The sequence below is a fragment of the Erinaceus europaeus genome, chromosome 2, assembly GCF_950295315.1.
Source record: "Erinaceus europaeus chromosome 2, mEriEur2.1, whole genome shotgun sequence".
NCBI classification, from domain to species: Eukaryota; Metazoa; Chordata; class Mammalia; order Eulipotyphla; family Erinaceidae; genus Erinaceus; species Erinaceus europaeus.
Window position 1 is genome coordinate 53,923,679 of NC_080163.1, and position 16,883 is coordinate 53,940,561.

General features: G+C 36.2%; 1 protein-coding gene across 3 annotated transcripts in view; it reads right to left on the minus strand.

Annotated features, from left to right (window-relative positions):
* JAKMIP2 (janus kinase and microtubule interacting protein 2) overlaps positions 1-16,883 on the minus strand; it is a 201,066-nt gene that overhangs the window by 10,582 nt on the left and 173,601 nt on the right. For all 3 annotated transcript variants that reach the window (XM_007516367.3, XM_007516366.3, XM_060180556.1), the window contains 7 exons: positions 15,706-15,804; positions 14,124-14,177; positions 13,158-13,223; positions 11,286-11,354; positions 9,394-9,471; positions 6,218-6,421; positions 3,642-3,707 (listed from right to left, as the gene is read on the minus strand). In XM_007516367.3, coding sequence (XP_007516429.1) covers positions 3,642-3,707; positions 6,218-6,421; positions 9,394-9,471; positions 11,286-11,354; positions 13,158-13,223; positions 14,124-14,177; positions 15,706-15,804 — 636 coding nt within the window. The remainder of the gene's footprint in view (positions 1-3,641; positions 3,708-6,217; positions 6,422-9,393; positions 9,472-11,285; positions 11,355-13,157; positions 13,224-14,123; positions 14,178-15,705; positions 15,805-16,883) is intronic.

Sequence of the window (16,883 nt, forward strand, 5' to 3'; positions counted from 1 at the left end):
ATTTCTCTGCTAGGCAAGCAATGTAATGAGTGACATTTAACTATCACTGAACCATATAATTTTATATGATTTAATTTTATAATTTTGAGAGAGGCCCTCCAGATAATTGTTTTCCAAACTTTCCAAGTGAGAAAATAGAAGCTCGTAGTGGTTAGTCCATAGTCTGACTTGATGCAATCTCATAGCACAGTGGAGCACAGTGCTTGTACCATCTAAGTCCTTCTCTGTTATATATGACTGTCTTCATTTACAATGTGTTGAACTGTATTTCAGGAATAAAAAATATTAACAGAGCATATACATAATGGATCTAGGTTGTCACTGTTGGGTTAACTGACAGATTTTTAATACTAATGTACTTTAGGAAGAAAATTAATATTTGAGCAAACTTATGATACATTATCTGTAATATAGTATTTTGAAAGGGGAATGGTTATGATTAGTAATTATGCTAAGACAACAGACATAAACTGAGTCTGTGTGATGGTCATTTAGGTGTGAAACATGCTTATATGTTAGTTTCTGCCTTGAAAGATAACTGCTTGATATTGTTCCACTATGTTCTGCTTCTGATATATATTTTTTGACTATCTGACTCATAGAAGTTAAATGGAAAGTGATACATCGCTCTTCACTAAGAATCTTCACTAGAGAAGCAGATGCTTGGAGAGACATACAAAGCGTGCATAGTATTGATATGTAACCAGTAACAGACTAGCTATCAAAGGCTCACTGATGAGATCAATTCCCCCCCCCCCATTACTACTATCCTTGGTGATTTTTTTCTTACACTGTTAGAAGTTTTTTTTTTTAACCTTCCTATCATACTGAAGAGCAATCTATTGGACATGGTGTCTTTGAACAAGGGTCATGAATGACATTCTCATATTGGGCATGTTATGTATATCTTTCCTTTAATGCCAATGTTTCAAAGTTTCTAGCTTTGTCATGGCAAATAAGAACAACTTATAAACCTTGTTCTAAGAATCATTTAACAGTGACCCATCTAGTAGTCTGAAAAAGAAAAAAAGTAATATGACAGTATCTGTGGCATGAGTGGATGAAGGAGAGAAATGGAAGGCTTCCATATTGCCATTGGAAGTTCAACTAGTGGTGCTACCTTTCTGGGCATGAAGAAGTGCCTACCACTTACTTTGCTATGAGACTCGTGTTCCATATACTGTTATGGACACACTTAGAGTTAGATACCTTGACTCTGTCCTATCTTGTTTATACAATTCTGTGAAAGTTGCTTAATCTCATGACCAGGTAGCAGTGCACCTGATAGAGTGCCTATGTTACCATGGGCAAGGACTGGGTTCAAGCCTCCAGTCCCTACCTTCAGGGGGGGAAGCTTCACAAGTGGGAAAGTATTGCTGCAGGTATGTCTCTGTCTCTCTCCTTCTATATCTCCCTTCTCTGTTTCTTTCTGTCTACATAACAACAAAATAAAATAAAAATAAATTTTAAAAGAAAGTTATTTCTCAAAGTCATTGCTTTATTATCCATACAAAAGTCATAATAATATCCTTTGTGTGCCTACCACAGAGTAATTATCGGAATGAAATGAGATGATAAGAGTACAGTGTTTATGTTGCTTTAGCATATTACCCATAATCAATTCTTGTTTTATTAAAATGTTGCATTTTAAAAGTAAAAATTAAATAATGATTAAGACCGTGATCAGAAGCCATTTTGTTGTTCATTGTTGTTGTCACCTTATTTATACTAACTGTGCATGGGAGTTAGGGGCAAAATATGAATACTGCTTGTGCCTTTAGAGAATGTTCAAATAACCCACAGGAAAGAATGGAGACTATCACTGTCATCAAAGCCTTTTCACCTGGTCACTTGGTGAGAAGAACTGAGATCAAGTTAATAGATGCCTTACAGAACTTCTCTCTCATTCAAGTTTCTAATCAGAAACCAGCAAGATTGCTTTTGAAATTAGTTAAATCACTACTAGAAGTAAAAATATGTTATATATATATATACTGCTTTGATAACTAAATAATTCCCACTTCCAAGCATATCACCTCATTATCATAAAGATTTAGGAAGTTCATTCCTGTGAGATGAAAATTTCACATTGAATTTATCTTCTTCCTCTTTCCAAAAAAAAATTAAGAGGTTTATTAAGATCATGGCTAGAGTGGTGACATTAGTAGATATTAGCAAATTCCTTTGTTTTCCTTAGTTTATTAGGAACTGAGTTTCTTTCTGGGGCAGAATTATCTTGAAGGTGATTTTCTCCATTGGCTGCTTAAGGATTCATAGAAAGAATCACTGGGACCAAGAAATGTCACTCAAAATTGTGGGAAGCAAGATGACTCCAGTTATACTAGATGGCATTAGATGCTTCCTTCCATAATGAGAGAACCTGTGCAACAATGTTTGCCTCTGGGGAATCTTCCTGCCAGATTCTGGGAAATCAGAACCAGTTCCTGGTTTACTGTAGCATCAAATTATCCAACTTCATGGAACTAAATAGTACACTTCTAACATGGGGAAGAATTCAAATAACTTTTTTTGTAGTCATGCATTTTACATTTGGAAAACTGAAAATTTGTATTCTTTATTTGACTTGTACTTGCTTTGCTTCCTAATTTTTATAAAGGTGACCTCATGTGCTCCACACAGAACTCATGAGAAGAGGTGAGGGCCAGTGTTAACAAGACTTAGATCCAGGGATGAAGTTACATTCCCAAGGTCTAGACTCTAACTTGATAAGGACCTGGGTGGCAGATGTCTTGGTTATTTGATCTCACCAACTCCCCCTGATATCACATATACAGATAGCTAGCTATTGAAACAGTTTGGGATGATCAAATTTTAATCACTGTCTTAGAAATGACAGGCCTGCTATTCTTTTTAGGTGCCTATGGAAAATACTATATGTGATATACTGAAACATATAGATCCAGGCAACTACTTTCAGTCAATCAAACTGGAATTATAGAGAAAACCTCTTGTCATCTTTACCGTGTTCCTTGCCAGGGTATTGACAACTAATTCTTTGCGACGAAAACCTGTCGAACGCATTGCAGCTTGCTCAGCATCCCTGCCTGTGAGTTATCCTTTTCCTAGCCATGCATTTCATTTCTAAATACTTTCTATGAACGACTCTGTTTTCACTTTACCCCATGAGTGCTGGCTGATATGGAAGAAGTAGTTATTCTTTTAGGTCACTGGGAAAGTTTCACAAGGAAATGCCATGAGGACATACTTATCACATATATATCTACATTTCTGAACTTACTATAAGGGTGAATATGCAACATTAGGAAGAGCTTTTTAAAATAAGTAATAATATAAAAGATTTTTCTAAAGTGCTAAAAATAATTTTCAAGTAGCAAAGTAAAGCATCAAGACTAAGAATAAACTTAAACGAGAAAACAAGCTAAAGAAAGAAAATACGTATAGACAAGAATTCAACATAAAGGGCACACATGTCAAGGCTAGACTACTAAAGGCAGAACCTTTTCTGGAATCTTGGTGCATGGTTGAAGGTGAGTCCACATTCAGTGTAAGCTTTATCTGACTAGGCAAAATGCATAAGAACTGAGAAGATAAATGAAGTGAGTGAAATCCATATTAAGTTCTGATTAAAAAGAGACAGAGACAATGAACTTAGCACCTACCTTTTCTTCTAAGTCCTTTATCTGTCTTTTCTGAATATCTGTTTTATCTTCTAAGTCACGAATTCTCTGGAGAGAGAAAATAAAGCATTGGTGGGTGTTCTATTGGACAGAAAGATCATTCACCAATTGAAAACAGAGGGCAATCTGTGAAAACAGAGAATTTTCTATGAAGGTTTGAAACAATAGCTAGACATGTCACATGTATGTTTTTTCATACCTGGAAGATTTTTGCATGTTTCCAAAATGATGTTGCCATCTTAGAGTTCTAAACCATTGTCAGTGATTTTATATTAAAATATATGCGTCACCTTCTTGACTGGGTCTATTTCTATCCCCTTCCTTGTGAGAATGGTATTGTTCCTACTTCATTATCTTAGCAATTGGCCACGAAACTTGTTTTAGTTATTAGAATATATACTGGGGAAAGCAAGGGGGAAAGAACTAGCCTTGTTGAAACAGTATGTCCAAAACTATAGCATGAGAAACAAACATTGTGCCACACTATTTGGATTGAAATTCTGGCTTAGTTATTTAAAGATAACTCCTTCTAGGATGAGACAATAAATAGTATATCCAGTAGAGTGTACGTGCTACAGTGCACAAGGGCCCAGGTTCAAGTTTCTGGTCCCTATCTGCAGGGGGAAGCCTTATAAACACTGAGGTGGTACTGCATATGCCTCTTTCTCCATCTCTTTTTTAAAAATCTCTATTATTTTTATTTATTTATTGGATCAAAACAGCCAGAAATCAAGAGGGAAAGGAGAGAGAGAAAGAGAGATGCCTGCAACACTGCTTCACCACTAGCAAAGCTTTCCCCTTGTAGGTGGCAACTGGGAACTTGAACCTGGGTCCTTGCGTCCTTGCACACTGTAACATATGCACTCAACCAGGTGTGTCACCACCTGTCCCTCTTCCCTGTTTCTACTTTTCCCTTCCTTCTCAGTTTCCATCTGCCTCTATCCAACATATACATGACAATAAAAATGAAAGTAAAAAATAAAGCTCTCTTCAAGAGTCATACTCAAATATTTCCACTTTGATGAAATATGAAAGATGTCGAAATGCCATGCATGCATATATCATCTCTGGGATAAAAGGCTTCAGAGTTCACTGTTAATTTGGATAGCCTGTCCATCTATAAAGATTAGCAAAGCTCTAGGCTACATGTGAAGTGTACTAAGTGTCTTGCTCCTCATAAAGCATTTTTACTGGTGTCACAAAATAACCCCTATTCATTGTCTACTCACTTTGACCCAATGGTTCTTATTTTTGAGTCCATAATTCTTATATATGTTTTCTCACATATTATCTATTATTTTGTACCATTTGATGATTACAGATTCTGATCACCAAATCTGATTGCCTGGCACTTGAAATGCTGAAAATCTTAGAGACTATTTTTAGAAGAGTCTTACCTTCTACCTGAATTAAAATAATTGCTCTGCTGTTTATTATCTGGGTGTTTAATTACTCTTATCTCTAGTATCATTCGATCCTAAATCAATACAATAATAATAATTACCCACTCACACATGTAGAATGGACATGCTACCATGTATGAGGACTGGGGTTCAAGCCCTTGATCCCCACCCACAGTGAGGAGATTCCATAAACTGTGGAGCAGTGCTGCAGACTCCTTTCCCTCTTTCTGTCACTCTCTTGTTTTCTTTTTTTTTTTAATTGATGTAGTTGTTGTTGCTGCTGTCGTTGTTGTTGGATAGGACAGAGAGAAATGGAGGAGGGGAAGACAGAGAGGGGGAGAGAAAGACACCTGAAGGCCTGCTTCACTGCTTGTATAGTGACTACCCTGCAGGTGGGGAGCCAGGGGCTAGAACCCAGATCCTTACGCTGGTCCTTGCGCTTAGTGCCATATGTGCTTAACCCACTGCACCACTGCCCGGCTCCCATTCGCTTGCTCTTATCTCTCACTATCTATCCAAAAAAAACAAAAAGAGGAAAAGGAAGAGAAAAATATGGACACTGGGAACTGAAGATGTTCAGGCACTACACTCAGCAATAACCTAGGTGTAATGATCATCATCATCAGCATCAGTTTATTGTGAAAAATAAATATAATGGTGTTAGTAGTGCCAGTAGTTTGGCTCCTGACATAAAACAAATACCTATAAGTAAATGGCAATAAAGAAAAATACTCGTGTTTTCTTTTACCCTATTCAGATTATTTGATCATGAACTGGGAGAGGTAACAGGAAGACACACTTTCTCTTCCCTGGAAAGAGTCCTGGATCATTGCATAATGGAGAAAATACAACTGCATGAAAAGGCATTTAACTACCAAGGAGTTTGCAAAATAGTGGCAATATGCAATGCTCTTGAAAAGCCAATTTCCTTAAAGACTGAATGATTATAAAACTGACATCCAGTATGTGAGTGAAAATAGAAAATAATAGTTACTGATTTTACCGTCTGAAAATGGCATTTGTATATCAGGATAGCCAAGTGGTCTAAGGCGCCAGTCTCAAGCAGTGAAAATGGCATCCATATTCTGGGTTTTTCTGTGCCCATGCTCTTAGTATTGAGTCCTATTTGCTTGGTAGCTGCAACTCAGTCCTCACCTGGTGGGCTTGCTGTAACAGCTCCATTCTCTCCTGAAGAATCTGACAGTCATACTCTCGGCTCTTTCTCAGCATCTGCCGCCGCAACTTTTCCACTGCCGTCCTCAGTTCCTCCTGTTGCTTTTCACTTAATAATTCACCAAACTTGATAACTGTTTCTTGCTGTAGGGCATTGTAAAGAGTAGCTTCAAGCTCCTGGATCCTCTGGCAAATAGAATAAAAAAAGTACCTTTGGCACTTTGCACTTACAGGGTCTGAATACATATACAGTATGGTGCATATCAGGAAAGGTGTATTATTTTAGTCATAAGAACAATAGCAGTAAAATGAACCTTTGAGCCTATCCAACTTAACTATATTTTTAAAAATAAACCTCCTTTGTAAGCATTCGTAAGGATAACCCAATCAATCTGTTTACTTATCTGATGATGAGGATTTTAGGAAATTACACTTTTCATTTTTAGAAAGTGTTTACTTGGTTACAATGACAAATGCAACCTTTCTTTCTCAAATGGAGCTGAGGATAAGCCTGGCCTTCATTCCATTTGGTAGCTTTTCAAAAAGTTAAATGCATCTATTATGGTGGCTGTATTTTAGATATAAATGTTGAAAAGTAGTCTAAGTTGTATTAAAATATTTGAAATAGGAAATAGATTTCATGCATGCAAGACCACTTATTTAACACATGACATGCCTCTATATTTATGAATGGATGTACGGTTCTTGTACTTTTCCTAAAAATAATAATTACAAAGTATAATCTAAAATGGATTTTCTTTCTACTTCTGCAACATTTACTGTTGTTTTTAGCTATAAAATGCTTTCTTTAGAGTCTTCTCTGCTTTAAAGAGTTGACCACTTCTTATACCCACGTTTTTCTTTTTTTATCATGTTTCAGATAAATATGCCAAAGTTTAAATTCTTATCTGTGATTCTGACAGAGGTGAATGAACTTGTTCTGGTGAGGGATGTTTCCTAATCTTTTCTACTCTTGTAGTGGACTAAACAGATCTTGTCTTTTAAATATCAAGTATAGTTATCTGAAAGAGCACTCAGTCTCAGAATAGATAAACACAGCCTATTCTTTATTTTATTGCTAACAGAGTTGTCTCAGGGGTTCAATGCCTGCATAGTGACTCCACTGTTCTTAGTAACCATTTTTCCTTCTCTTTCTAATAGAGAAAAAGAGGTATAGAGAGACAGAGGGAGAAGGAGAGAAGGAGAGACAACTGCAGTGCTGCTTCACTATTTCTGAAACTTCCCCTCTGCAGGTGGGATCTGTGAGCTTGAACCCAGGTCATCATGCCTGGTGCTGTGTGTGCTCTCTCAGATGTACCACCATCTGGCCCCTAACACAGCTAAATACTATTACTAAATACTATGGGATGCATTGGATCGACCTTCTCGTGGTGCATCCCGTGAGTACCCATTCATTGGGGAAACTGACGATCCTTCCTAGCCGACTGAATCCACATGGATCCCAGTCACTTTCAAAGCCAGCAACAAGCAGCTCCTGACAGCTTTCAACCTGACCTGTTAACTGGCTACGGAAGAAGGGCAAACGCTAGAAGAAGAACTAAATACTATTACACGTGGTAGAGGAGACAAAAAAAAGAATAGGACAGGAGGGGAAAAAATGCTTTCCCTTTTTATTCTCTAATTACCCACTAGTACTATCCTCTCTGTTCCCCCATTAAGGAATGCTTAGAATCTCTTATTTTAGAGGAGGAATAAGTTGTTATAAGAAGAGGCTAAATGCTTGACTCCCACTCCACAACTGGTTCAGGCTGCTTCCAAGAACGTACCCACATATGAAAAGGAGAAATGCAGGCTGTAGTCTAATACGTGGTATTGTGCATTAATCATTAGCTAGAGGGGGATGGCTATAATGTGCTCCTTAATGAGCATAATCATCTAGGGGGAGAAGAAGACACAACTCACATACAGTCATATAGTCTTACTATTTGTATCTACATTATGGTGGTTAAGGTTACAATGCTGAGTTGGATTTAAACATTTTCTCACTTGAGCAAACCTTTACTTTATTGTATATAATACAGGATTAATGTTATCTAAAATTCATAGTGTTTTGTTAAGAAAAAATTTAAATAAATATAACAAACAAATACCTTATTTTGATCTCTAGACTAGGCTTCCAAACAACTGGATTTGAGTAGAATGTCTCCATAATTGACACTAGCAAAGAATATATTTAATATTTTAAATAAAGTATCAATAGATGAGTGACTAGGGAAGATATGGTATATATACACAGTGGAATACTATTCAGCTATTACGAATGATGAATTCACCTTCTTTGCCTTATCTTGGATAGAGCTTGAAGGAATCATGTTAAGTGAAATAAGCCAGAAAGAGGATAAACATTGTATGATCACATTCATGGGCAGACCTTAAAAAACAAGAACAGAATGGGGATATACTAAAACTTGAGACTGGTTTGTTGTACTGCAGCTAAAGGACACTAGGGAAGGAAGACAGGGAAAGGGGTGGAAGAAGGGGAGCTTTCAGGTTCTGGTACACAATGATGGACCTGATTTGAGGGTGAGAGTGTTTTGCAGACATGTATCTTGGTGAGATAAGAAATTGTATCCATGTGCCAACAACTATACTATATACCATTAACCTTCCAGTAAAGAAAACTATTTATAATACTTAAGCAACAAAGAACTAGGAATTTGGGAGTCGGGTGGTAGTGCAGCAGGTTAAGTGCACATGGCGCGAAGCGCAAGGACCAGCATAAGGATCGCTTTTCGAGCCCCAGGTTCCCCACCTGAAGGGGAGTCGCTTCACAGGCAGTGAAGAAGGTCTGCAGGTGTCTGTCTTTCACTCCCCCCACTGTCTTCCCTTCCTCTCTCCATTTCTCTCTGTCCTATCAACAACGACATCAGTAACAACAACAATAATAACTACAACCACAACAAAAGTAAAAACAAACAAACAAACAAAAAACAAGGGCAAAAAAAGGGGAAATAAATAAATATTAAAAAAAAGAACTAGAAATTTATTTGGCCTAAAATGGAACTGAATGCAAAAAACTAGTGAATAAATGAGCTACTCATTGTGATTTACTCAAGGAGGTGGCAAGATAAATAGGAGACTTTATTCCAAAGTACATAGTTACATACTGGGTATCTTAATGGCTTACTGTAACCTACCATATAAGCTTGGTCAAGAGCTTGTTTTCTGTAGTCTAGTTCTTCTTCCAAGTAGCCTTTTATTTTGCAGAACTGTTCCTATAAAAAAGGATGATAGTGATAGTCAAATTAGCTAGAAAGCATATACTAATCATATCGGTTGATGTGGTTGTTTTTTTTTTTTAATTCTACATTTACAGGGCTATATGTATTGCCTGCAAGGGAGATCACCTTTCACAGTCTTACACAAAGAGTGTAAAAATAAATGGAAAGGAGCAGAAACAATAAAATAAACAATCCACATGCAACGATATAATGCATGAAGTTTCCAATGGAGGGGATGGGTCAGAGAGCTCTGGTGGTGGGAATGCTGTGGAATTTTAACCTTGTTATTTCATAAATTTCTAAATAAATATTAAATCATTAATAAGGTGAAAAATTAAAAATGGTAAATTAGAGCATAATGTTACAATTCAAAAAATATGTGAAGATCTTGACAAGATAAGCATTAACTAGAAGTGTATCTGCAAATACCTATCATAGTATATTTTGGAAGAATATTGTGAAATGTAACATAGCCAAGCTGTATAATAAAAAACATTTAAGGGGGCTGGGTAGTGGTGCACTTGTTTAAAAGTGTGGTCTAACACATTACCATGTTACCATGTACATGAACCTAGGTTCAAGCCCCTGTTATCCTTCTGTAGGGATAAGGGAGGGATGGAAGAAGGTGAGTGATTCACAAAAAGTGGTGAAGCAAGAAATTGGAGATTTCGCTCAGTCTCTCAGTCTCTCTCCCTTTTTGTGTCTCCCCTCTCAAATTATCTCCATTCTATCAAATAAAAATTTTAAAAATTAAAAAAATGGCCACTGGGAGCACTGAATTCATTATGTAGGCACTGAGGCCCTGTAATAACCCTGGTTGCAATTAAAAAAATCATTTAAAGTTATCTGTACACAACTAATAAACATAGACATATATAACAATAGAGAGTGGGGGTAATGCCACCTGAGCCAGTGTGACCTGGAAGATGATTTTTTAATTTAATTTTATTTATAAAAAGGAAACACTAACAAAACCATAGGGTTCTACGCAGTTCCCACCAGAACTCCGTATCCTATCTCCTCCCTTGATAAGACTTGGAAGATGTTAATCTGATGTTCCCTTGCTTGTCCTAAGATTCTGAGTAACTCATCTGGTGAGAATCTTGTCAATGACGTTTAAAATATATCTTTGTATAAAACATAGCAATGAGTGCAATTAAGTATTTATTTTTTTAATTGATAAAACAAAACCTTTTCTAAAACTGGTGGAGATTTTGTAGGATTGGATTTTAAGGGTTAAAAATATACATGGTTGGCCATGAAACTTATGGGGAAAAACTGTTACAGGTGTAATAGGACTACACTCACCATTTCTGTTATTTTAAATATAATTACACATGGTAGAAAGTTATTATTTTTTTACCAAAGAAAGAAAATATCTTGGTGCTGGTTAAGTAATAACATTACAGTGAATAAGGATCTGGATTTAAGCCCCCATTCCCCACCTGCAGGGGGGAAAGCTTCACAAGTGGTGAAACAGTGCTGCAGGTGTCTATCTATCTCTCTCCTTTTCTATCCCCCTTCTCTCTAATTTTTCTCTGTCCTGTCAAATAAAATAAATAAATATGGCTTTAGGAAAAAGGAAAACGCTCTAACTGGATTCTTCAACATCAATTTTGGAAGTACTATAAACATACAACATGATGTCTTTAGAGACTCTAGCTTGAGATGTTGAATTTTCTAGGAATTTTATTCCACGTAAGACTATAAACTTCTATTAGTGCCAGGTAAAGCCAGTAGAAAATACTCATTTTCCATTTGCTTTGTCTTGTCAATTTTCCATTTCTATGATGCTGCAACATGCTTACCATGTCACTTTCCAGTTCCATCATTTTCTGGTGCAAGGCAGCCTCTGCTCCTTCAATCTGCTGAATCCACTTAAGAATAAATAAGAAAAAGTATTAGACGTGATGATTACTTGATATGGTGTATATGTTGCTGCTGACGGATTTATTTAGCCTCTTGCCCTTATATCACAGGACTGAGGAGAGATGTTCTTAGAAGTGAAAGTTGCTCTAGAGCCTGAAATGAAAGCCTGGGGTTAGTGGACAAAAATGAGGGGGCAAATTCCAGGCAGCAGTCTCACTCCTTAAGGTTTCAGGAAACATGAGAAAAGATAGGTATTGTCAATTAAGACTAGAAAACTGATCTTCTAATTTTACTTTTATTATCTGTATTTATTGAATAGAGAGAGCCAGAAATCGAGAAAGTATGGGGGGGGGGGGAGAAATAAAGGAAGAGAGACACCTGCAACTATTTAACCACTTGTAAAGCTTTCCCTCTGCAGGTGGGGACTGGAGACTTAAACCTGGGTTCTTGTACATTGTAACATGTGCACTCAACTGGCTGCTGTACTACCATCCAGCCCCCAAAACTGGCTTTTGTTACATGGCGTTGTGTTTGTATTGAATGAATGCAGAATTTAGATAATATGGTTTGAAACTACCATTTAAAGTTGAATAGAGCAAATTATTATCATCATGGGTTTCCTATATATAATTCCCACCACCAAAAATCTGTGTCCCATGGGTTTCTACCAAATTAAGCACAAGTTTATCTCTTTTGGGGAGAATTATAACTGAACGTGTGGGTTCAAATCTCAATTTTAGTTTTTCATTAGCTTGATAGGATACTTGGTTTTTCTAGATAGTGTAACTGTTTTGTCATGTGCAAGACCGAGCCTGTCTCCCACTAAACTAGACAGAGCTTCAGTGCTGTCCATATTTTCCTCTCTCCTCCCTCTGTCTCTCTCTATCTAAAAAAAAAAAAAAAAAAAAGTCAGCCCAGAGCAGCAAAGACCCAGTGAAAAAAAATCCCAAATTTGTCAGCTAAATGCCTTTTTTTTTTTTAACATAAGATTTAATTGAATCAGTATGGAAAAACAGGCTCACCACAAGTATTTTTTAAATACCTTTACGTTTTATAAAAATCCTTCTCTCTCACTACTTCTCTCTGTGCCATTGCTTTGAACTGTGGATTTTTCTCATTTCAATGTATTTATTTATTGTTATTATTTGATAAGATAGAGAAATTGAAGGAGGAGAGGAGATAGGGGAGGAAAGAAAAAGACAGATATCTGGAGCACTGCCTCACTACTAGTGAATCACGCTGCAGGTTGGGGACTAGGGACTTGAACCAGGGACCTTGAGGATTGTAATGTTCATGCCAAGCCAGGTTCATCACCATCCAGCCCATTTCTCCCTCATTTTAGATTCTAAAGAAAATTGACTACACATAGTTTCCTTGGATTTTTAACAAATTTTCTATACATTTAGGAATTAAGAAAACATATTTATCAGTTTTACAGTTCTCATTTTATTCAGCCATTTATACATAACTCTCACATATGTTCCCATTTTCGGGGCACCCTAAATTCAAGGATTTGGCAGGCTTCTCTTGACATTTTCCCTCTCTTTTACTTGCCATATGATGATTCACCACAAGAGGGCAGGAGCACACCTTGCACTTATGGTACACTTACAGTTTTCATAAGATTTGTGGAATCAGCAGGGAGTCACTAGCAAGTAAGTGAAATCAATTGAGAGAAATTGCTGTTCACACCCCCAAGGAAAAGTCAACAAAAGAACTATGCTCTCAAAAGAGAGTGCCCTTCAGTACTACCCTGCTTTTAAGCTATTAAGCTGACCTGCAGTGATTTGAAAGTCAGTATGTCTTATTACCTTTTCTGCCAGGGAAAGCACAGTGCTAGCCTGAATTATGGCTACTTGTTCTTCATTTCTTAAATTCTGTGAGGAAAAAAAAAACAGAAAACAAGATGAACACACAATACTTACAATACCAGAAAATACTGCCAAACTTAAAAGACATAGATATAACTGTATATATATGCATCTAGTAATGATTATTAACAAATAGTCCATTCAAACAAAACCTACAAGAATAAAATACAATGTGAATTTTTTTACAGTGTGAATTTTTATATCTAAAACTGAGTTAATGTTTGTTATTTCCCACTGTACTCATACTTCACCAACAGTTATGAGAAAAACAGAAACCCAGATCAAATAAAGGGTAATCTCTTCAAAGAGGTCTGATATATTTCAATTGATTGTGTTTGCTTATTTTATAATCTTTCAAGGGGAAAAAAAATCATGTGATTCCTTCAACCTACATTATCATTCATCTGGCATTTCAGTGAATGATCTTCCATTGTATTAATACGCCCTGACCCTGACTGGAAGGTTTTTTTTTTTTTTTTCTTTTTCTTTTTAGAAAGAAACGGAATTACAGTTTCCTGGACCATTTTTACAAAACTGCCACCCAACCCTACTACTTAACGAAATTTGCACCTGCAAGACTGATTAATTTCACACTAGATGTCTCCTAGCAACAGTCAGAAGGTAATTAGCTTCAATCACAGCAGATGTGGTTGACTTTCAGCCCTGAAACCTGGCCATGAAAGGCACTTTGCCAGTTGCTTTTTTTGCCATTACCTTCTCGAGATCCTTACAAACCAGAGCCAACTAGTTTGATAAATTGTTGACTCTCTCAAGGGAGCTACATCCTCAAGTGAACAAGATGTCTCACCTGCTATTATATTACGTATGAGGCACCGGCAAATATTCTTGCCCCTATTTAGGCAAATTAGTATAGACATTTACTATATTTTATCAACTCATACTTACCCCATTGTCACCCAAGATATCAAGCTGCTTTATGAGATCAGGGATGTTCACATCCTACAAAACCAAGGAGTTATATTTAGCCAAATACACAAAAATGACTCAGCAATCAATTAGTGACTTATCCCAAAGGCATTTTAAGGCCTATAGCTTTTGGTGGTGGATTTCAATCACCTGGACTGAAGTTTCTCTGCTCTCCCTCATAAATTATATTAATCTAGGAAAATTAAATAGTTCAGTCTCAATTTCACCAGTTAAAGAATGAAGATCACAAATGCCTCCTATATGTTAGGGTACAAGGATTGTATATGAAAGAGTAGGATGTAATAAGGCCTTTGAATTTTTTTTTGTAATTATCAACCTTTTTCAACTAAAATTGTTATCAGTTATAAAGAAAGCAATATGTAATAAAAATAGTCACTTTCAATATGATTAATGGAAGTCTGACAAGATTGAGATCTTGACTGTCGAGAAAACTATACTGCAGCTATACTCTTAAGGTGTTTAAATATTAATTTCATCCTATAAAAAACAATGAATTTTTTTACCATATTCCTTGAGTTACTTTGAAGAAATTGAACCCTATTTTAAAGAACTCCTTAGATGGGGCATGCAACTAAGCACACAGATCGCCATGCATAAAGACTCCAGGTCAAGTGCTAGTCCCCACCTGTGGCGGGAAGCTTTAGGAATGGTGAAATCTGTATATAGTCTTACTAGCATCATTTTCTCCTTTTTACTCATGTTCAAATAGCAATTTAGTTGACCCTCCTCATGAGGAAGGAAAATGAACCCTTAAGTGCCATAAATAGAGAAAAAGCAACTAAAGCTGGAATATATCACAGCTGAGAGCCATAGTAGAAAAGGCTGGGAGAAAAAGAGAAGACAAATTCCAAGGACTAAGGGGAGGATTCCTGATTTTACCTCTGGAAAAGATATTTACTACATGATGCTATTACAATGAAGGTCAACATGTTTTCTGGGAGACTGAGCCACCTCAATTCAATCTTAATAATTACAATGTAATCCTGTATCTCCTGAGATAGAATTGTGTTTTGTTTAGTTGAGTAATATGTCACAAAAAGTCTTTTCAAAATAGAAATCTCCCCTAAATGGAAAATATCAAAGGAGATGGTGAACTAGAGAGATGATTTCAAGGTCTCTTCCAGTACTGAAGTTCCAAGATTCCAGGGCAACCAGAACAGCACCAGCAAAGGAGACAAAACAAAGGTTTTTCTACCTAGCACATTTGGAATGTGTTTCTTGAAGAACTGCATTTAGTATTTTCTCCAGGTAACTAAGGGTAACTACCTTAATAAATAACTTGACTCTATATTGTTCTTATACTACTCTGTTATAAATAATCATGGCTTCCATTGTTATTTGATGCTACCATTGGTACATACGTCAAACAATTATTGTATGTTTTATTAATTCTATAACTTGTGTGAATTGAAAATGTAATTCCTACATAGTTGTATCAAAATGACATCCAGTGACCAAAAAAAATAGAAGTCATGTGTAAATTCTCCTCCTCCAATACAGTTTTCTAACTTGTAAAAAAGAAAAAAAAAAATCTTCCTACCTTGACACCTTCTTTCATGCAGTAGATCTGTAGAGCACTTACACCATCTGAGAACGGGTGAATTTGTAGATTAAATGGAGGAGATCGTCTTTCTCTTTCCTTGAAATACAAAGAATACATAGGAATTAGAAAAAAAAAAAAAGCAATTGATTAAGGATAAATTCTGTATTCTCTATGCTATTTCATCAGTATATCAATATATCAAAAATGAACTAGAGATGCTCTTGCCTAATTTTGATGGAAAGGAATTATGCCGTCAACAAAGAGAAATGAGAGAAGAATATATGGATGGTGTCGACCAGCGCTGCAAAATTTTATAAGGGCGCTATAGGAAGTAGAGGTCCAAATTAAACTGGATATTTGGGAAGTTAAAGTATTACAAAGTATAGTCCTTTGATCATGAAGTCTTATTGCAACAAATTCTGCATAATCAATTCACTTATGCTTTGTGAATAAGATGTGTCGGTTACCAAATAATTACTGTTTTTCACTGGGTCACAGAAATGCAAACTTACCCAAACTTCTGGGGGAAAAAAGCCAAAAATATAAAGTAGGAATATTTCTTTTTTTATTTATAAAAAGGAAACACTGACAAAAACCATAGGATAAGAGGGGTACAACTCCACACAATTCCCATCACCAGAACTCCATATCCCATGCCCTTCCCTGATTGCTTTCCTATTTTTCATCCCCCTGGGAGTATGGACCCAGGGTCATTACAGGGTGCAGAAGGTGGAAGGTCTGGAAGTGGGAATATTTCTTATCCTTTCTGCATCCACAGTCAACTGAGTTCTAAGCCAGATGCTTCATGATGCAATGAAGTCTGATTGTATTGATACCTTTTACTTTTAAAAAAAGACTCTGAAATTTGGTCAGACTAACAGAAGTTTCTCCGAAAGCAAGTCACATTGTTTCTAAGTTTTTTGTATAAATGCCTTAGAGATTAAATATCTTTAATTTAACTACAAAGTATTTTCATGTAGCATACTTTGGAACATCCATAACCTATTGTAAAACATAACAGAAGTAATGAGTTAGAATTCAGTGAAAGATGAAAATGATTATTTAAAGCAATAAACTGCTGAAGTTTGAAGTTTACTATTTAAATTATTAAAATTTATGCATCAGTCTTATTTATAAAAACTAAAATGTTGAAAATAACAGTATCTATACAGATA